This window comes from Saccopteryx bilineata, chromosome 2 (genome assembly GCF_036850765.1).
Source record: "Saccopteryx bilineata isolate mSacBil1 chromosome 2, mSacBil1_pri_phased_curated, whole genome shotgun sequence".
Taxonomy (NCBI): domain Eukaryota; kingdom Metazoa; phylum Chordata; class Mammalia; order Chiroptera; family Emballonuridae; genus Saccopteryx; species Saccopteryx bilineata.
In genome coordinates this window covers 144868161-144891683 of record NC_089491.1, presented here as the reverse complement: position 1 = coordinate 144891683, position 23523 = coordinate 144868161, and the positions used below count along the sequence as shown (strand labels likewise).

General features: G+C 35.9%; 1 protein-coding gene across 3 annotated transcripts in view; it reads right to left on the bottom strand.

The window, feature by feature from the left end:
• Positions 1–23523, bottom strand: part of CNTN1 (contactin 1) — a 388569-nt gene that overhangs the window by 62780 nt on the left and 302266 nt on the right. For all 3 annotated transcript variants that reach the window (XM_066258119.1, XM_066258117.1, XM_066258118.1), the window contains 2 exons: positions 12257–12406; positions 1586–1656 (listed from right to left, as the gene is read on the bottom strand). In XM_066258119.1, coding sequence (XP_066114216.1) covers positions 1586–1656; positions 12257–12406 — 221 coding nt within the window. The remainder of the gene's footprint in view (positions 1–1585; positions 1657–12256; positions 12407–23523) is intronic.

Below are 23523 nucleotides of genomic sequence, written 5' to 3'. Positions count from 1 at the left end.
ATGAAACGGTATAAAGTTCTAAGAGTAGAAGAAATTGTACTTTTGGACAGGATACAGTTGACCTTGGAATGATGTGGGGGTTAGAGGTGCTGCTGATCCCCTGGTTCAATCAAAACTTTGTACGTAACATTTGAGTCCCCAATATCTTAACTACTAATAGCCTATGGTTGATCCGCAGTCTTACCAATAAACTATGGACTCATATATATTTTTTATGTTTCATAGTGCATTCTTATAATAAAGTAACCTGGAGAAAAAATATTATTAGGAAAATTATAAAAAAGAGAAAATACATTTACTGTATTTATTGAAAAAAGGTGTCTGTAAGTGGGCCTGAGCATTTCAAACCCATGCTGTTCAAGAGTTAACTACAGACATTGGAAAGCATGATCACAAAAATGTGCAAAATGTGATGTTTTATTATTAAAGGATATAAGTTAACACTTCTACAACAGTTTAAATTTTTTTTCTTATTGCTAGTTCTCTTAGTTTTTATGATCAAAAGTATATATATCAGATTGGATATGAAATTTTCAAAATTAAATGATTCTCAGGCCCTATTCCCAAAGACTTTCTTTTCAAATTTTTAGAATAAGATTTCTAAGTCTGAATTTTTTTACACATTCCCCACCCATCTTATCTTGAATTTAAGAATTTACATATCAAAAAAGAGGCATTGTTTTTCCAAATCTTTTTTTTCTAAATGCCAAATATAAAAATCTGACTGTACAGCAAAGAGTGGACTCAATTTTTGCTAAACATCTACTTTTATATAAGCCAATTAGATTTATGTAAAGAATAAAACCTGGCCATTATCCATACAGTCTTCAAAAGTCTCTAGAGCCCAAGTTATATTCTTTGACTATCTGCAGTGATTAAATACTAAAAATATTTAATGAATACATGGAGCCATATAAAACATGCTAGCCAGATAAATGTCAGATGTCTAAGTCAACAAGTTTGTGCGATAACAGACTTCCCCGTCCCTAGTATCTTCACTTTGAAATTCCAGCTAAGAAGCATTGTTCTCCAGACATCCTAGTCTCTGATGTGGAGCTCCCCACTGGGTCATAGAAATCTAATAACATGTTTTAGGTATCTCAATTACAACACACTTGGGTGACTTCTAAGACTGACAAACCATGATTGCTTATACTTAGTGCTTTAAGTAAGTCTCAAGTGAGAAACAAGCTCCAATTAAAAAATAGGTACTGATATAAAAGCTTTTAAAATCAAATCTTTGGAATTTTGAATGTCCAGTAAAAATATTATAAATTACAGTTGGGTTACAAGGTCATAATGAATTTTTTTAAAAAAAATCTCTGGAATCAGATAGTTAGTTGAAAGTTTGTTAATCCTTGAAGCCAACAGATCCCCCAATATCAAGAATCTATTTTTGTACACTAAGCCACAGCAAGCCAGGTAAAATCTGAAATGCATATAAGAAAAAAAAAATCTTTTAGTAATTTACTCTTGCTTGTGCTTTGGGCATAGTCTTTTATTTTACTTTATTTCAGGAAACAAAATGGGTTTGAGATTATGCATAGGTAAAGCAGTCTGTGAGAAACAGCTGGTTAAGACTCACCGCCCAGGTTATGGTCAGCTCTCTGTTGCTTCCTCCTCCGCCTCCCACGTCTGAAGGAGCCACATTCGGTGCTGAAACAGACACACAAATCACAAAACATAGAGGCTCTGGGATTATTTTTCTGATGATAGAGTTTTTATTCACTACAGAAACAATAATTTTTTTCTTTCACTGGGAAAAATAAACTACAGATAAGATTTATTCAATTAAAATGGCAATGCCTCACTGTAGCTGTAATAATCTGTTTTACTGTCAAGATAAAAACTGATTCCGTGCCATAAGCAATGTGCCAGCTTCCTTCAGCAAAAGATAGCAAAACAAATTTGCCTCTCCCATCCTTTTTATTTTTATTTTTTAATTTTCTGTGACCCTTCATTTAGTATAATTTTGAAAGATTAGATATGCTTTGTTGAAAAAAAAATATTTCATAGGTCTTACTTTTGAACCCTGGGACTATCTAACACCTAACTATTGTGTTAAATTTATGCTTCAATCTACAAATAACTGTTAAGAAATGGCACATGAGCATTAACATAGGAAAATGCTCCCCCCAAGTCTCTTAAAATATTAGAAATCTCATATGGCTCTGTGTTTATGGTTCCTAAATCTCTTCTGGAACCTTGATCCATCAGTGACTTCGGCTCTCCCTCAATCCCTTCCTCTTTTATCAAACCTTAGTTTTCAGTCTCCCTACTGTAGAGACCCTACTCTTTGTAGTCTCTTCATCCTTAAAAGTCACTTTGTAATACTATTTTCCTCTCAGTTTCCAAGCCACCACACCTTTTCTTGTCGCTGAACTGCAAATAAGAATGGATATGATTGTTTTTTTTTTAATTCACTCCATAATTACTTTTTAACAACCTATAAACTGTTTTCTACTTCAGATGACTGATATCACCCTCCACAGAATCATTAAATTGATTCTAACTGCCAAGTCCAATGGCCTTCTCTTTGTTTCTCCTCTAAGTTATTTTTTCCCCTTGAAAGTTCTTCAAGGTAGGGGCTGCATCTTATTGGATTTGGCTACTGTATCTTATTATACATAGCATTTTATTGGATTTGCTTCTCATTGGAGTTGTACAGATCATAAGCATAGATTGTTCCTGCACTCAAGGTTCTTGAGAAGAGTTACCCAGTCACACGAATGATGTCTGTGTTTTTAAAGAGGACATAAGTTTTCCCACACAAATGGTCTGGCTCCAGTCTGAGATATCATTCCCAGATCTGTTAACATTTTAAAAGAAAAATGAAACATCAGTTCTTTGTTGAATCTCCAAATCTTTCCCAATAAGAAATAGTCACAGCTTTCTCAGAGTACTCAAGCAAGCAATTTAATTACTGATTTGCAAATCCTAACCAATAATTGTGATTCAAAGATATTTCAAAACTCCTCCTAATATTAGTTATACAAATTCTTCAGTGAAGTATATATATTAATTGCACACAAACAAAATGCATGCTTTTATTTATACTTGTAAAACCATATCATGATTTTTTCTGATGGAGAAATTTATCTGAAGTTAAAGAGATTTTATTTTAATATTTGACTGTCATCATATTAGTCATAGAAATGAAATTAAATTCAGAGATTTTAAAAGAGAATTTACTTGTAGCACTTTAGATAAAACTTATATTGAAGTCTGGAATATTAAAATAACTCCTGGAAACTCTTTGAATCCCATAACTCATATTCTGAAGTTAAAACTCTCCATGCTATGGAGAAATAAAGACTATGCTGTGCTATAATTAATGAATAAATCAAATAATTCTGTGTTTAACTCTATATACAAATATAGTGGTCGCAGGCAAATAATCTCAAAACTAATTCTCTAGAATAATTTATGACAGTGTAAATATTGCCTTTACCAGAACAAGCATTATTCCCCAAATCATTTCAACATAATCCTTTTCATTATAACGAATATTAACCTTTTAATTTAGAACAGAGCTAAACAATGGAGTATATTTACATTAGATTGATTATTTCTATTTCATTTTAAAATGTTTATTTTAAGCTCTTTAACATGCTTCAGGTAACTAATTCAAGATTGAATTTCTCTTCCAAAATTACTCATGGAGCTCATGATGCTTAAAGTAAGACAAGCAAAAGCACAGAAATAAAAGTAACTATATCTCTTAATAGAAAGTTTTCGTATCTTTTTTTTGGATTAATTACTGACAATTTTCTCTATTTAGCTTTGAATGTTCAGTTGTAGTCTTAGCTGCTAAGGGACAGTGTTTCACAGGTGGATTCAACATGACCTGCGTATGTGACAGGAACCCAAGCAGAGAGCCCCGAGGTGCTCTGTCTTTGCTTTCGGACCGCAGGAACAGGAGGTCCTGGCCAAATAGTGATTCCTTTCAGGGAAGTAAATCTCCCTGAGCACAAAGAAGCTTATTTAACTGTAGGGTCTAGGGCAGTCAGCAATGAACAAACTATACTTTCTTTTAACAATAAATCATTAAAAATAAATTTAAACAAATATTTAGAAAAAATACAGAATTACTGAACTAATCATGAATAAACAATATTTATAATTTTACTGTGAAAGTTTTAAAATAGTGATGGCTTTTAACTTGTTGTTTTGCCATGATTTCAGGCTAATAATGACTCTCTGTTACTGTTTATAAGAGTGTTTCTATATTTCATTCATATACCTAAAATACTTTTTTTATAGCATGCCAATGGCATTGCTATTTTTTTCTTTCTAGTAAAAGAAACTAATATTGCCAATTTTACTTTTAGATTTGAATGAATGCTGAAATAATTTGAGTATAAGTACAATAATAGTACCCCATTATCCATTCACTTTCTTCAGTTTCAGTTATCCCACAGTCATTCCAGGTATAAAAATATAACATGGAAAATTCCAGAAACAAATAATTTATAATCTTTAAACTTTGCTCTGTTGTGAGTAGTGTGATAAAACTTCTTGTTGCTCTGCTCGGCTGTGAATCATCCCTCTGTCCAGTGTATCCAGGTAGCACACACTACCTGCCTGTTGATTATTCAGTAGCCATTTTGGTTATCAGATTGACTGCGATTGTATGGCAGTACTTGTGTTCAAGTAACCCATTATTTTTGTAAGTGATTCAGAATTGTTATATAAATAATGCTCTAGAAACTAGAAAACCAACAGAATTAAAGCCTTACCTCTGCTTTTATTCTTTCTTTAAATATGTATATATATATATTTGAAGTAGTGTTAATGAATCAGATGAACTATACAGGGGGTCCTCGGCTTACGACAGTTTCATTCCTATGATAGTGACATAACCCGAATTTTGGTGTAAGTGGAAACACACTCTACCCTAACACAAACATGTGCTTTTAACAGTCCAAAACGGTGTAGGTAAGCGTACTGGACAAAGCCAATTCACTCACTCATAGGCCAGGTTACTGTGTATTCTTACGCCGCATGCAACCAAACTAGTTCACCCATGTAGTTTTAAGTAAATGCTAATGGCGTAAGCCAAAACACTCACATCTCAATTTTTTAAAGTTTTCATGGGAGTGTCATAAACTCGAAATGTCATATGTTGAAACTGTCATGACCCGAGGATTCCCTGTATATTATTTGTATATTCAAATTAGAATAATTCTTTTTAGCTCTTACGGTCTCCTGGTCTGATGGTGGAGCAGATTGTTAACACTCCAAATGCATCTACCATGTAAACATCAGTTCTTTTCCATAATAAGTAAGAAACTAGAGGCCAAGATAGTTCACAACACCGTTAATGTTTTAAGAACTTATCAGGCTGAAATTGTAGGTCTGTTTGTTTATTTGGTATTTGTTCTCAAACAGAAAAATTGTTTTATAAATTTCTTTCACATCTGTTTTATTTTTTCTTTCTTTTAGCATTTCTTTCTTTTTTTAATTTTTTTATTGTTAAATTACAGTTTACATTCGTTATTATTCTGTATTAGTTTCAGATGCACAGCATTGTGGTTAGACAATCAGGTACTTTACAGAGTGCTCCCTTCATATTTCAGTTACCCACCTGGCTCTATACATATTTATGATATTATTGATTATATACCCTGGGCTGTACTTTACATTTCAATGACTACTCTGTAACTACCAAATCATATTACTTAATCTCTTCAAACAGGACATTTAAATGGTTGGAGCAGAGTAAATTTATTAACTGCTCAGTGAGATGATAATATAAAAATAGGTCATCTGGGGAAATGTTTGCATGGACAGAAAAGAATGCTACAATCTGAAATAATCATACATATAATAAAATTATGAAGAACCTAAACCAACTATGGATTATTTAAATTTAGTAAAAGAATTAACACTTTCTATTCTATTTCTTTCAGTGTATTAAAAACAGAGGCCCTGGCTGGTTGGCTCAGTGGTAGAGTGTCAGCCTGGCATGCAGGAGTCCCGAGTTCAATTCCCAGCCAGGGCACACAGGAGAGGCGCCCATCTGCTTCTCCACCCCTCCCCCTCTCCTTCCTCTCTGTCTCTCTCTTCCCCTGCCGCAGCCAAGGCTCCATTGGAGCAAAGCTGGCCCCGGCGCTGAGGATGGCTCTGTGGCCTCTGCCTCAGGCACTAGAGTGACTCTGGTCTCAACAGACCGATGCTCAGGATGGGCAGAGGATCACCCCCTGGTGGGTGCGCTGGGTGGATCCCGGTTGAGTGCATGTGGGAGTCTGTCTGACTGCCTCCCCGTTTCTGGCTTTGGAAAAATACAAATAAATAAATAACTAAATAAAAACAGAAACATCTAATGCATATGTTAACCTTGTTTTCAAACAAAATAAATTTTATCTGATAATGAATTCTTCTAAACCATGATATGGAAATACCACTGTTGTTTTGATCAATGCTTCTCTTTTCATCTTCTCTGATTGTCCAATGGTCAGAATCATCATCTTATCCTCCTGGTTCTATTTCTTTCGACAAATAATTTTAAGCACTGTGCTGTTTTAAGCACTAAAGATTACATGGATAAAATCTAATTCCAGTCATGAAGATGCTCTCTTTAATTTAATAGAAATAAACTATATATGACTAATTTAAATTCAATGTTAAATAATCCTATTTTATAAAAGTTTGCTCAATGAATGCAGCATAACTTAATAAAAGACTAATTTAGAACTCAGAAATGATTTTTACACACCACACATAATTGGATACTTACATCAACACTTTGAAATAAATACAGTTGACTCTTGAACAACAAAGGATTTGAAATGTGCAAGTACATTTTTTTTTATTAAGTGAAAGGTGGGGAGGCAAAGAGACAGACTCTGGTTACCCTACCGGGATCCACCTGCAAGCCCCTTAGCGGGGCGATGCTCTGCCCATCTGGGGCCATTGTTCTCTTGCTTGGCAACCGAGCTATTTTAGCACCTGAAGAGAGGCCAGGGAGCATCCTCAGCGCCTGAGGCTAGAACCAATTGATGCATGGCTGTGAGAGGGGAAGAGAAAGAGAGAAAAGGAGGGGTGGAGAAGAAGATGGGCATGCCTGTGTGCCCTGACCGGAAATCAAACATAGGACTTCCACAAATGGAAGCTGATGTTCTACCACAAAGCCAACCAACCAGGGCTATGTAGGAACATTTATTTGAACAATTTTTTCTTTTAAACAGACAATATAAACATACAGCATTGATAACTACAATACAGTACTTTAAATGTATTTTCTCATAATTTTCTTAACATTTTGTTTTCTCTAGCTTACTTTATTGTAAGAACACAGTATCCAATACATATTACATGCCAAATACGTGTTAGACAACTGTTCATGTTTTTGGTAAGGCTTCCAGTCAACAGTAGGCTATTAGTACTTAAATTTAGGGGTAATCAGAATACACATACAGATTTTCATCTGCGCCGAAGTGGGCATATTTACCTCCTGTGTTGTTCAGGGGTCAACTGTATGTGGAGAAATAGCGTTATGCTCTTTTTACAGGAAAGGCAAATGAGTCCCAAAACAAATTAGTTAACTAGCCCAGATTCTACTGCTTACATGTAGAGAAGCTGTAACTAAATTAGGTCTCCTAGTGGCTTAAAAAATCTACTCTGCTTCTTTACATCTCTTTTATTACTAATGACAGTAACTAACTTTAACATATACCTTATTAACTACAAAATATGTTCTTATCACCATCCCTCTCCTTTATCAAACATATCTTAAAAATTAAAAATAAAACTAAATGAAATGGCAGAACAGCTTTATTAAACATGAAATTAAATATCTTTCTATGATATGAAAGTGTTGATTCTGGTGTTATTTTGCTTTTTTCCGTCTTAGGTTGATCTGGTAAATAAATGCCAAAGCTGTCAAACTACACCTAAATGCATCATTTTTAGGATGTCAACTCACCAGCTGCACCTGCCAAGCTGTTAGCTATGGGGCTATGTCTTACAACGACACATTACTTTGAAGAAAGCTTTTGTTATCTCTTTTGGACAGTCAAAATTAAATGGGTTATAATGAATTACAAACATATATTCTCATGCTTCATTTGGGACCTTCCATTTTATAATTCACTTGTCTGAATTTAAAGAATATACCCAACTATGCACTGTGATCTTAATATTAAGTAATTGTTCAGATAAGGGCATGTGCTGCATTAGATAATGTCATGGCTTTCAGTCAGCATAATGAAGCAGGAGCAACCTTTCCATCAAAGGGGACCCAAGCTTTACCCCACAGAACATAATAGAGAGTTGATAGAATGGTATATGACAAGACAAACATCCCCCTGTTTTAGAAAGTATTTGGTTTTCTTGTAAGGATAAAAAATGTAAGGGTCCAGTTTCATGCATATTCAATCTTTTGAAAGCAGGATGAAAGAAAAATGATTAAAGAGGAAGTTGGTTACATTTTATTGTATTATATATATATATATATCATTATTCTCTTAAGATGATTCAAAGTTACATGAAATTATATTATCCTCTATTATGCTTATAAAAAAAGAAAATATACTGCCACATGAGATAATCGATTAGATATTTTTATAAGCATATTAAAGTTTAAAACAGTATTAACAGCATAAAATTTAGTAAGCAAATATTACACATTAGATAGTATCCACTGCTTTTCTTACATGTTTTTTAATCATAAAAATGATCTAATAACATAATTTTTTTTTTTTAATTTTTTTTTTAATTTATTCATTTTTAGAGAGGGGAGAGAGACAGAGAGAGAGAAGGGGGGAGGAGCTGGAAGCATCAACTCCCATATGTGCCTTGACCAGGCAAGCCCAGGGCTTTGAACCGGCAACCTCAGCATTTCCAGGTTGACGCTTTACCCGCTGCGCCACCACAGGTCAGGCTAATAACATAATTTTTATTAGAGATAAGAAACCTGAGGCACAGAGAGGTTAAGTGGTGTGCTCCTGGCAGCACCAGGGTTCTACGGCAGGATCAGGCCCCGGAGCTCCAGCTCTCTACACTGCCCACCCGGGAAGCAGCTTAGGAGGCAAGTGCTTAGAGTCAGAAAGTCCTGGATTTGAATCCCAGTGTTGCTTCACATCAGCTGGGTGTAACCTTAATCTAATTATCTATGAAATTAGAAATAATAATATCAATTTTACACAGTTATTGTGGGAATGAAGCAAAGCCACGGAAGTAGAGCTTAGTGTTCTGTCTGATAATAAAGCAAGTACATAAAAGATTGGACCCATAAAAGATGATTAATATAAGATCCTAAAATATTTTTGTAAAAGATTAACAAATGCGTTATAGATTACAGGATTTAATTTTTCACAATTGAAAAGAATAAATCATTCATGTCACTATAGAGCTATATCCTGGATTGTGAATAAGATTGTTATCACTTTATAGGTTTGTGTGTCTGTTTGGCTTTGAAAACTTCTCTAGTGGACTTGTTATTTTCTCAGTCAAATAGGGAAGTAATTCTTTAACAAAATACCATTTGAACAAACATAATGTAGGAGGTAATGCTTAAAAAAGTAATGTCAAAAAGTTGTTGGTTGAAAGTAACAATGTTCGCCAAATTTTTAGGTTTGGTATCACTCTGAAACAAATATTTTCCCAGTATTTTTAAGGATAAGAAGTCATTGAGGTTGAAAAGTCTTCAGTTGCATTCAAATTACCGATAGCAAGAACATCAAAAAGTATATTTTCTAAATATGATATTAAATATAAGTTATATTCATAAATTGAGATCTAAAAGAATCAGGTTGAATTTATTTCTCTGGAGAGACCTTTGTTACTGTAATGCTTAATAACATATTTAATTTTAATCACTTCTATTTTAAAATAAAAGAAAATCTCAGATATGATCATTCTGACCATATAATCAACCTATGTTATATTAAACCAATTATTTTCTGAGAAACATAACAAAGATATTGTTTGTAACAATTACTAAGGAGAAGAGAAGGTTTTCATTTGTTATCCATGACAGAAAAAGCATCCTTCCTCCTCGTTAACAGTTTGTTAAGTCCTTTTAAATTAAATAGAGTGGAATTAATAAAAATTATACAGGTTTTAAGTACACAATTCTGTGAAATATCATTGGTATATTGCATTGTGTGCCCACCACTCAATGACAAATCTTCTGTCACCATATAGTTGATCCCCTTTACCCACTCCGGTAACCACCATACTGTTGTTGTCTGTGTCTATGAGTTTCTGTGTGTTTGTCTTGTTTGTTCATTTGGTTGCTATCAGTTTTATTTCCCACATAGGAGTGAAATCATATGGTTCTTGACATTTTCTGTCAGACTTATTTCACTTAGCATGATACTCTCAAGATCCATCCATGTTGTAAATGGCAGTATTTTATCTTTCTCATGAATAGTTCTGTACTTCAAAACTGTGTTCAGATAAGACCTAGTGTTGTATTAGTCCAGAAAACATAGAAAAAATAACCAAGCTCAATGAGATTTTTAAAAAAGTATATTTGTGGGTATGTTATAATTTTTTAACTGAAATAATTTTACTTAAACCAAGTTAATGATGTTCTTTTTTTTAGTTTTATTTTGTAATAAATATTTGTTAAATAAAATTAAGTGCATTATCCCTGTACATAATATTACACAGTTAAAACCTCTAGTCAGCTCATACCCCAGTTTCTTTTCAATTTTACTTTTCTGAAAAGGGCAGCTGTGTGCAGCCCAGTGCACAGAAGCCTCTGTCACAAACATATCAAGCTCTAGCAAATAGTAATAAAAACCACACACAGGATCCTGGCTATGTGGTATCTATGTTCTATAAAACATCAACTTATATTACCTCCATATTCTACAGGGAATGATCTGTGAAGAACAACTTTTTTTTTTTTTTTTATCTCAACCCATGGTCATACTAAAGCAATAACAACAAAAAAGTATTTAGGTCATATTTGGATTCACATAAGGATGAAAAATCAGCTTCTGCTAGAACTAATAAAGGCTCATTGAAATGGATGCATTTAAGAGAAAAGCTCAGTGAATGAGAAGAGGTGCCAGGATTGGATTCTGAATCTTCCGAGTAGTTATATTAAGTTAGATAAACTATTTGGTGTGTCTGAGTCTACTTCTCATTAATGTACATTAAGGCTCTTCTCATTAATTACTATACCTACTTTAAAATATTATGACAATCAACAGAAATGTATGTGAAAATACTCAGTGCAGATTAGTATTTTAGTGTTTTCTTCCTTCATTACAGTATCATCATTTTTTAATCTAGTAAATCATATGAAGTTACATTAAACTTTGAGAGATAGCTTATTGAAGGAAGTCTTATGAATAGTTCAGTTTTAAAACTAAAGACATTCAAATAAGCCTATTTAGAAGTTAGGTCAAAGAGATAGCCAGAAATATGGATAAGTGATATTATGATATCAAAGATTTTAATAGTAGTCTGTCATCCATATAAAATCTCCCAAATAAAACACTGAAAATAAAACTTTGGCAAGGTATAGTATAAATAAACAAACTCAGAGATCCTATAAAATATTTTATATTTCATATACAGGGGTTAATGAAAAAAAGAGCTGTTATTAGAATCAGAACTATATTTTTGCCTAGTAATATAGGGGGAAAGAACATAGAGTGTAGTGCTTCTTGTACTGAAGGCTATTTAAATGGAGTTGGAATTTAGCATTAAAAAAAAATGTGAGCCTAAATTGAAAGAACAGCCAAAGCTGAGCAGTGATAGAAGAGCATATTCAGAGTGAATCTGAACAGCTATTTCTCAGAGATGCTATGACTCCTCACGCGGTCCAGATCTGAGAAGTCCTCATCACATTCTCTCCACTCCTTGCTCACCCATCCTCCCACCCCACCCATCCACATGGCCTTTGAATTATAAATGAGTTTGAGAGACATGCCTCACAAAACTGTGAACCTTTTAAATCATGCTTGATCAATAGTCAGCCTGGTTAAGATTCACAGTTTACATTAAAGTTTGTATTATAAATATAATTTCATTTAAGTGGTCTTTAGTGGAATATGCAGTAGTTTCAATCTACCTCTCTCCCTGCATTCATTTTGTAAAAATATTATTAAATTTCATGTTTGTTTTTGACTGTCTTGACATAACATATATCCCCTGGGTCAAATACATATACAAACAGTGTTTAGATGAATCACTTACCTCAGAGCACTATTTATTTCCAAATATATTCAACTATATGTTAAAGTGACATTGTATTTATAAGCCTTCTAAATTTTAAAAAGTTTCTTCTACATACCAGCACCTTCCGTTTTAATTCTGTTTGATGGTATACTGGGCTCTCCTATACCCAATGTGTTGGTTGCTACCACACGAAACTCATATTCCATCCATGGGATTAAATCCACTGCTCTCGCCGCCTCCATGTTTCCTTCAATAATTGGGGGATCTAAATAAAAAGAACATTAAATAGAGAATATTATTTGAGTGATATCACTTTTTTGTGTGACAGAGAGTCAGAGAGAGGGACAGATAAGGACAGACAGACAGGAAGGGAGAGAGATGAGAAGCATCAGTTCTTCATTGCAGCACATTAGTTGTTCATTGATTGCTTTCTCATATGTGCCTTGACCAGGGGCTAGAGCAGATCGAGTGACACCTTGCTCAAGCCAGCGACCTTGGGCTCAAGCTGGTGAGTCTTGCTCAAACCAGATGAGCCGACACTCAAGCTGGCGACCTCAGGGTCTTGAACCTGGGTCCTCTGCATCCCAGACTGATGCTCTATCCACTACGCCACTGTCTGGTCAGGCAAATGATATCTCTTTTATAATCTCCCATCTTTATTTTACTATTTTGAGAAAATGGCACATATTCTATTGGATTTAAGTAAAAATTAAAACTAGGAAAGACAAACTGTTAAGTTCAAGGGAGTTAGAGAAGAGGTTTTTAATCAACAACAAACAATGAAGGGTGATATGCATATAAGTGATCTACAGTGTGTCCGTAAAGTCATAGTGCACTATTGATCGGTCACAGGAAAGCAACAAAAGATGACAGAAATGTGAAATCTGCACCAAATAAAAGGAAAACTCTCCCAGTTTCATACCTATTCAGTGCAGTTCGATGTGGGCTCATGCACAGATTTTTTTAGGGCTCCTTAGGTAGCTATCCCATATAGCCTCTACAGACTGGTCACTGACTGATGGCCTACCAGAACGGGGTTTCTCCACCAAACTGCCAGTTTCCTTCAACTGCTTATCCCACCGAGTAATGTTATTCCTATGTGGTGGCACTTCGTTATAAACGCACTGATATTCATGTTGCACTTTGGATTCAACGGATTCAAATTTAGCGAGCCACAGAACACACTGAACTTTCCTCTGTACCGTCCACATCTCGACTGGCCATGGACTGCTCCGGTGTATATATGGTGTTACTTCATCATCTGCGCATGCGCACATGTTGCCACATTATCCTACAGAAACTGGGAGGGTTTTCCTTTTATTTGGTGCAGATTTCACATTTCTATTGTCTTTTGTTGCTTTCTTGTGACTGGTCAAAAGTGTATCATGACTTTATGGACACACTGTATTTACTGAGTCAAGGGTAGAAGGTCTGACAAGCTCCTAGGTCTTGTCTGTGCTATTAGTACTGTGGCTACAATTTGAATAGCAAGAAGCTGTATTATCAAGTTAGAATCTAGAAAGGTTCTGAGGCAAGGGTACAATTGAGGCAATTAAAAATTTTATGGATAGCCACTGATGTGTTGTATGGGCAGTGAATGATATATTTTTAGGGTACCTATATGTTGATTCGTTGTTTAAATCTTTGGGGGCAGTGATAATGTTGCAATAATCCATTACAGGGGTCTCAAACTCGCGGCCGTGTGGCCCGCCCACCAATTTTGTGCGGCCCGCAGACTAATCAAACTTCGTGGATTAGTCTGCGGGCCAGTCTGCGGGCTGCACAAAATTGGTGGGCGGGCCACATGCGGCCCGCGGGCCGCGAGTTTGAGACCCCTGCATTAATATATATCAAATATTTTTCAGAATTCATACTACTAGATCAGAGGTCGGGAAACTTTTTGGTTGAGAGAGCCATGAACACCACATATTTTAAAATGCAATTCCATGAGAGCCATACAACAAATTGTGTATGTTACGCATTATCCAATAAAAATTTGGTGTTGTCCCGGAGGACAGCTGTGATTCGCTCCAGCCACCCGCAACCATGAACATGAGTGGTAGGAAATGAATGGATTGTAATACATGAGAATGTTTTATATTTTTAACGTTATTATTTTTTTATTAAAGATTTGTCTGCAAGCCAGATGCAGCCATCACAAAAGGCCACATCTGGCTCACAAGCCATAGGTTCCCAACCTCTGTACTAGATGCTAGATTCAGAGGGGAAGATTATAAATTATGGGTAGGATATAGTCTGAAATTCCTTATTTAATCAAGACATGACAAAGTATACAACCTGGGCAGGACTATACATTCCTTTAAGCTCTCTTAAAATATTTCCACATGTTCTTAGTCATTTACCTACACATACATATGCATGTAAATACCTGTATACCACTTATGTGAAAAATTTATTTCTTTAGGCTTCTGTATGACTCATTATCTTATTAGTTAGGATATATTTATCTGCAATGCAGACCATGAATAAGTAGCTTTTTAAAATCTTGTACCTGTCTCCACCACAAATGCTAAGCATCCCAGTGTCCAGTTTCTACTGTTGGACAGATCCCTGTGTGGCTCAGACTATCGCATGCCTCATCTTGCCAGTTTTAACCCTATCAGACACTAATTTTGCCACTGTTTCTCTTCTTTTGTTATGAACTTGTTCTATATTTTTTTTAATTTTTTTATTTTTTAGAGACGATAAGGAGAGACAGAGAGAGAGAGAGAGAGAGAGAGAGAGAGAGAAAGAGAGAGAGAGAGAGAGAGACAGAGAGAGAGAAGGGGGGGAGGAGCAGGAAGCATCAACTCCCATATGTGCCTTGACCAGGTAAACCCAGGGTTTCAAACTGGCGACCTCAGCATTTCCAGGTCGACGCTTTATCCACTGTGCCACCACAGGTCAGGCTGAACTTGTTCTATATATTTGACATATATTTTTGACTTTTTGATGAAAAGTTTGGCTTTGCCTTCTCCTCTGCTTTGATTCTGCCTCTTGATCTCCTACCTCCTCCACCCCCCCTCATACCAATCAAAACTTGTTTGTCTTAGTTTACATACATAGGGACTTCTTTTAGGTAATTGGAAGAGGGAAGGTGATGTTTTGGTGTGTGCAGGGCTCTCCATGTGGAAAATAGAGCTGGTTGTTACAACACTGCATAGCGTGGCCCCTCTTCCCCTCCAGATACCTTTCAAAGGCTTTGAGCTGCTGGTAAAAAGAGAGACTCTAGTGAGTTGAATGGTTACTATCAAAAAGACATATCTATGTTCAAGTAACCAGAACTTATGAATGTGACTTGATTGAAAAAAAGAGTCTTTGGGGGCCCTTTTAAGATTGGAATAAAGTTAAGGATCTTGGCATAAGATCATCTTGGAATATAGAGGTGGCCTCTAAACCTAATGACAAGTGTCCTGATGAGAGAAACATAGAGAAGAGTAGATACAATACAATGTGATGTGGCCACAAGACAAGGAACATTTGGAGCCACTGGAAGCTGGAAGAGAGAAAATAAATTGAATTGTACCCCAGGGTCCTTGGAAAGGGTGTAGCCCTGCAAACACTTTCATTTTGGACTTCTGGCCTCCAGAACTGTGAGAGAGTAAATTTCTGTTGTTTTAAGCCACCCAGTTTGTGGTTATTTGTTATGGCAGTCCTAGGAAGCTAATACAGAAGTTTAAAGCAGAAACTGATGGAACTATTTGAGATTTTGTGATTTTAGGAATGGGGGAGTCCAAGTCAAAAAGTATGGTAGAAATCTCAAGGAGGCAATCTGATTGTTATGCTGCAAAACTCCAGCACTGTTTACATGCCTGAAGGATGGAAATGTTGGTACTACTCCAAAGGATCTCTCTTGGCAAGGACATGGGTTTCTCATTACAGTGAAGGTTACACTGGGGCTTTTCCAAGCGATTGGCCAGTCAACAGGTATGGGCAGGTATAGGTGGGTCAGAACAGAAAGAACCATATGGATGTGAAGTAGTGACTGCTGCTGATAGACTAATTTGGGGGTATATGAAAATACCCCAAAACAAATAGATGATCAGGGATAGGTTCAAAGAGTAGAAAGTCATACTTGACTACAGAAAATATTTAGAGAAATGGAGAGAGATAAAGTAGTAAAAGTCAACTGGGATCATTTTTTGGTAGGCTTTGCATTCCCAAAGAGAAGTAGGGCAGTGACTTTAAGACTAAGAGAAAGAAAGGAAGAATAAGCAAAAAGCCTTTTATATTTTTAGTTACTACCATGAGAAGATAGATCCCAGTGGAAAACCTTTCGCCCAGTAATGCAAATAACCCCTTCAAAAGGGGAAACAAGAGTGGATGTTTGGAAGAACGTCTCTTCTGAATGATTAGGGAAGAATTTGGTACCTATAAGTTAAGAATAATATTTCACACCAGGATTGCTAAAGGTGTGAAAACTGCTTTATTTTTTTTTAGAACAAAGCCAATTACAATAATTCTTGTTAATAGACATTAACACCAGTACTTAAGAAAATATAAATATCTAAAACAAATATGATTTTAGTATATATCAATATTTATAACATTCCTCCAATAAAACATCTATGTAAGAAGTAGGGATAACAGGGAAAAAATGACTAACATCTATCATTAAAAAAATGTGTCAATGTGTCTAGAATTTAAAGTGGCTCTTTTATCTGGCCTGCTTTCCTTCAACCAAGTAGGAGGAAGGGTTTTGACCCACACCACATCAAGAGAATAGGATTTAAAAGCTTTCTTTCTCTCTAACTCAGCAATTTTCAACCTTTTTCATCTTATGGCATGGATAAATTAATTACTAAAACTCTGTGACATTCCAAAAAATATATATTATGTTTTGTTAATCTGACAAAAATAAAGTATACTTTTGATTCTTTCACACCAGGAGGCTATTGTGTTGGCTGTTGTCAATTTTTTATGTGACAACGTAAGGGAAAAGAGGTCAGTTCCCCAAGTAGTCAGGCAGTGCATGTTTTAACAGTTTTTGCAGCACACTGGTTGAAAAATACTGCTCTAACTTATTCCCAGCTCTAACCCTGAGGTAGGCAGCCCATATCATCTGTGCACTGGACTCTCAAGGCTGGTGATATCCATAAAAGGCTCACACACAAAATATTTTTTCTGCCCCCCCCATTTGTTCATGGCTAGTATTTGAGGACATATACTTGTTTTGCCTGTAGTACACATTTTTATTTATTTTATTTTATTCTAAGCCCTAAAATCCCTACAAAAGGATGTGTACCCCATGCACTCTTCTCCCAGGGCTGCAGCCTTGGTAGGAACAATTGGATATATTTTCTTTTCCCAACACCACCCACACACACAGGTTAGGAGCAGAGGTTATATTTAATTTGGAAGCAGACTCACCTCCTAGGCCAAATGCAGGAGAAAAAAACAGAAGCAGAGAGACTCTATGTTCCCTCTCTTCAGCCAAATTCCTTGCAACCTTTTTGCTATTCCTGGAGTCAGGAAGAGAGAAGAGTACTTTGCAGAACAAAGGAAAGTACTGGAAATAGGAATGGGATCTCAGATTCCAGATTTGTTATCTGTCAGTTTTGAGTGAGGTCACTTTTTATATATAATCTCAGTATCAAAAAATCAGATCTTCACTACATAATGCCAACCAGAGGCTTCTCTCTATAAAATATTAACTGTTGTAGTATGTTAACCTGATGGGTTGTTGGTCAGATAAAATATATTATGCTCACTTTGTTAAAGATGGCGCTGCCCACATGGAAGCCCATCGCCCAGGTGATATTAATGTGTGTTGGGGGTGAGCTGTGGGCAGGCAGGATCTTTGTAGCCTGGGGCTTGGTTTTAGGACTAAGCCTTTCCTACTCTTTTTAATGTGGGGTGGTACAATCTCATCATGCCTCAGATAAGTGACTTTGTATTAGAGACTTTCCTATTTGTATATTGGATCAAAGGTTTGGATTTCTACACTATAAAATGGGAGCAGACCAGGAGCTTGCTCTCTCTCTTCCTGAGATTAGCATTAGAGGAGAGCAGAGAAGGGCCACGTAGAGGAGGCCAGGAGAAGCAGCCAAGATGGTGGAGTGCTGAGTGAGAAGCCAGTTTGTGCAGAGTTTGTACAGGGAGAAGGAAGGAGATGGGGAACAGAGGTGAATAAGTCTGGTGAGCTAGGAACCTTTGATTCTAGGAAACTCAGATAAGTCTGTAGCTTTGTGAGCCCTGAATAAGTGGGTTTTGGAGCCCAGTGTGTGTTTTTACTTGCCTGCTGGGTGCAAGCTAGGATTAAAGTCGATGGCCCACCAGTTTTTGGCTCTGTTATTTCTTTACCGACTGTCCGAATCCAATGCAAACCTGCATGGGCCAGTTGGCTGTGATGGTGACCGTGGATACTGGCTTTACATGGGTATTTAAATCTTGGTTGTACTTTGGAGGGTAATCTTCAAGCAAAGGGTATAGACCAGAAGATATACTTTTCTTCCCCCCCTTTTTTTTAATGAGAAGAGGGGAGGCAGAAACAGACTCCTGAATGCACCCCATCTACATCCTCCCAGCAAGCCCACTGGGGGATAATGCTCTGCCCATCTGGGACCTTTGCTCCCTTGCAACCGGAGCCATTTTGTTTTAGCACCTGAGGTGGAGTCCATGGAGCCATCCTCAGTGCCTGGATCCAACTCACTCCAATCGAGCCGTGGCTGTAGGAGGAGAAGAGAAAGATAGAGAGAGAGAAGCAAGAGGAGGTGGGGCAGAGAAGCAGATGGGTGCTTCTCCTGTGTGACCTGACCTGGAATCAAACCCAGGACATTCACACACCAGGCCATGCTCCTCCACTGAGCCAATTGTACAGGGCTGACATACTCCTTATTTTAATAGGCAGGTCAAAAGACTACTTTGAGAATGTCTTGTTTTAGCAACTAGGCATGAGTAGTAATCTACAGATCTATCTGCAAATATCTTGATTCTATAAGGTTGAGAATAACAAGTGCTGATTATTCTAAAAGGAGGAAAAGAGAAGCAACTGCTTGGGTATGCCAGTAATTCAGTGTTTTAGTTGCCTGGCAATCTAGCTATGGCAATCTGCCTTCAGGTCACACCAGCTAGTTAATTGAGGAGCTTCAGAAACAGAAGGACCTCAGGACTGAAAAATGACAATGTAATGACACCTGTTCCAGGTTTTTATAAATAGCCAAAGAGAATCCTGGTATTTTGTTAGAGTATCAATACAATCAGAAGTTTTAGGATCAACCTAAATTCAAAAGCCAAGCATTTGGGACTACTCAGAAAGAATTACCCTTTCAGAGGTGAAAAGCCAAGTCTGTGAAAATGGAACTGGGCATTTATAGCTTCTCAATGGCTCTGACACAAGTACATGGTGTTATGTTAGAGGCTTTAGACCCAACAAGTAGATCATAGATAACCTGGCAGGACTTGGGTAGGACTCGAGAGGGAGCCATAGGTGTGGCTAAGAAGCTTGCTGTGAAAGAGAAGCACAGTGTGTTCTGGCATAACAGGAGTATGATTTATTGGTCCTTCTCTAAGGAATATCTGAATGTAGCCTCTTAAAAACCCATAAATTCATATTTGAAATAACAACAAATAGTGAAGCTATGAAAAGGCAAAAAAGAAAACAGTAAATTCTAAAAATTAAATATCCCACAATGAGATAGTGTTTTTGGCATGGTTTTATACCTATCAATTTAGCAAACATTTAAAAAGAAAATATTAAATACTAAATAAAAATATGGTGGATGAGATATTTACATGCTGGTGGTGGAAATAAAAACCAGTTCTACCTTGGAATAGAGTAATTTGGTTGCACAGTTTATAGGCTTGAACATGTTTATACCAAACAACTTAATTAACAAATGTCTATTCTATGAAAATAATCTAAAGTACAGAAGAACATTTATATATGAAGATGTTAGTTGCAGAAGATTTGTAATAGTCAATTTGAGTCTCCCACATGTAGAACTTTAAATATGAAGACATTTTTCTTCTTTATTGGAAAACACATTCCAGGTTCTCTTAATTGCTCCTCACAGCATGGTTTCCAGCCTTCTCTATGCTCTAGCCAACACCTCCCTTACACAAACACATACACACACACAAACATCACCAACAATTTTTAAATTTTTCTTCTGAAAGTAGCAGCATAGAATCAAACACAACATTCTAAATGTGACCTGAGCATCTTGTAGAACCCTGGGAATGATATCAAATATTGGCTGCCCATCCATTAAAAGGTCTGAGAGAAATAATATTTATAGTAGATTCTTTGAAAGACATACAATCTATTCTTTCATCTCATTTCTTTTACTCATTGGACTGGTAAAAGTAGATATCTTTAAAAAATACTTATTGAATACCTTTAATAATTACCTTCATAAAACCAAGTTTAATTTGTACCTTTCTTTTTAGTAAATACCACCAAGAATTAAAACCACATGATTTTATTTTGTTGCAAATTTTTTTTTAATGAATTGAGAGGTGGACTTTCACATGTTCCAAAACCTGGATCCACCCGGCAAGCCCCCTATGGGGCAATACTCTGCCCATCTGGGGCCACTGCTCTGTTGCTCAAGAACTGAGCTATTTTAGCACCTGAGGTGATGTCATGGAGCCATCCTCAGTGCCCACGGCCAGTTTGCTAGAACCATTTGAGCCATGGCCGTGGGAGGGGAAGAGAGAGAGAGAGAAGGGTGAGGGCGACGGATAGAGAAGCATATGGTTGCTTCTTCTGTGTGCCCTGACCAGGAATTGATCCCAAGACTTGCACATACCATGCTGACACTTTACTGTTGAGCCAACTGGCTAGGGCCACAAAAATATATTTTGCTTTCTTTTAAGATGCAATCACAAGAGAATTTTATTTATATAACTCAAAAAAGAACATATAAGATACTCTACAAAATAATAATTTTCCAGAGCCTATTGGAGAGCTGAGTTTTTTAAGAAATCTAATGAACTAAAGCTGTCATTGGTAGAGCAATGGGAAGAAGAGGAAATAGTCATAGATGTTTATAAGAAAAAGAAGTTTAACTTTTCACAGATTTTAAAAAACAGCCATGGTGGTATGGATGATTTGAATTCCTGGGATTCCTAAGACAAGGAAATCTGTACTCATTGGCTGATTCTTTTTGTAGGCCTTCACTAAATGTACTCAAGATAATGTGGGGTCAAGATAGAAAAGCCAGAGAGACCCCCTCTGAGGCTCAGACACCTCAGAAACACTGAGACCTCACACGCACTCTGGGCCTTAAACTGAATATAAGTAGATGACCATCTGCGGCTGGGTGAGTGGCGGTAGAGCAAAGAGACATCTGCCTCCTTTGTGAGGGGTAAGTGCTTTGGGTCTGCTGAAGTCTGAGAAGAAGGTGGGAGAACTAAGAATTCTTCTCTTCCCCCATGTACTTTAAACTGATTATCAAACAATAGCTGTCTAGATAGCAGCAGGGGAACTGATTGGACCATCCCTGAGATTCAAGTTAGAAAAGCCAGCTAAAGTCTGACAGTAAGGCTAAAAACCTCCAGATACTTGGGAGGGAAGATTCTGATCCTACACTCAAATTGCTTAAAGTCTGTATTATCTGAATTCAACAGCAAAGCTCAGATCATCTTATATGAGATTGGCTCAGGCTCTGAAAGAATAACATATATTTTCCTGGGCATAAACAATATATACTTTGGTCTCTACTGTTATTTTACATACAATGTTGGGAAGTCAATAAAAATTATTAGGTACATGAGAAAAATAAAGAAATATGACTCACTATCAAGAAGGAAAATAAATAAATAGGTGCAGACTTAAAGATGGTCCAGATATTAAATGGTCAAGCAGGGACTTGAGTACAGTTGTTATAAATATGTAAAAGTATAAAGGTGGAAAGGTATATAATATATATAAAGAAATAGAAAAATTCTATTGAACACTATGTGAATAATATATAGAGATATATCTATCCATTCATCTATCTATCTATCCATCTATCTATCAATATAATGGTCTAAATTATCTTAGTGGGATTTTTAGCTGATTGAACATAGCAGATAAAAGAATGTATGAAAATGAAGACAAGTAATTAGACATTACCCAAATAGAAACACAAGCACACCTCCCACACACAAATATATATACACACATACACACACACACAATCTGTAGAACAGATCAAAAATCTAAAATGCATGTCAATATAGATCAAGGCAAGAGACAGAAACAGTGAAAGAGGCAAACAGAGGAAATATCTAGAAAGTGAATAACTGAGAATTTCCAAAGTTGAAGGAAGATATCAACTCAAAGAATCAAGATGCCAGTAAACCCCTATCAGGATAAATACATTCCCATCTATCTAAAAAGTAAATATAAAGAGAAATATTGAAAGTAGCTAAAGAAAATGAACACACTAAATGCAGGAACATAAGGTAAGAATAGTTGCCTTCTCATCAGAAATAATGCAGGCAAAATGATAAAGGCACAATATTCTTTAAGTGCTCGCAATAAAAAGCAACTTCAAGTTTATATCCAAATAATATAATTTCATATAAAATGAAAGGCATTGTTAAATGTACAAAAGCTGAAAGTCTTTGACTCCAGCAACTTGAACAATCAGAAATGTTAAAAGAGTTGCTTCCTTAAGAAAATCATATCATATAGATAACTAGTTCTACAGAAAGGAATGGAGAACCCAAGAATAGTACATACATCAGTAAATATAAAGTAAATTTAAATATAAAGTTTACTTTCAGTAAACTGAGAATAAAAAAGAACTTCTTCAACCTGATAAAGGTCATCTAAGATAATATGTTTGAAGTGTTGAAAGAAAAAATATTGTCAATCAAGACTATTATATCCAATAAAACTCTCCTTTAAAACAGAACGTCAAATAAAGACATATCTAGATAACTAAAAACTAAGAAAACTGGTTGCTAGCAGACCTTCCTTAGGGAAAAAAGTAAAGGAAGTTCTTCAGGCTGAAACTAGTTGACCCAGAGAGTAATTTGTAAAACTATTCCAAGAATAAGAAGCACTGGTAAAGATATTATGTAATTATAAAGGATAGCATAAATATTTCTTCTTCCTTAATGACTTACCTGATTTTAAAGCCATTGTAGAAAACCATATCTACCCATGTATCTATCCATCCATATATACATATGTATAAATACATGCATACATACATGTATATATAAACACACATATGTGTATTATATATAATTAATTGGGTTAAAATAAATTAAAATGTGTTGTTGAGCCTACAGCATATAGAAATGTAATATATTTGACAACAAAGGAGCAGGTGAAAGCAAAGCTGTATTAGAATAAAAAAATAACATGAGATGGTAATTCAAATCCATAAGAACAAATGAACAGGATCAGAATGGTAAATAAATTGTTAATATAACAAACTA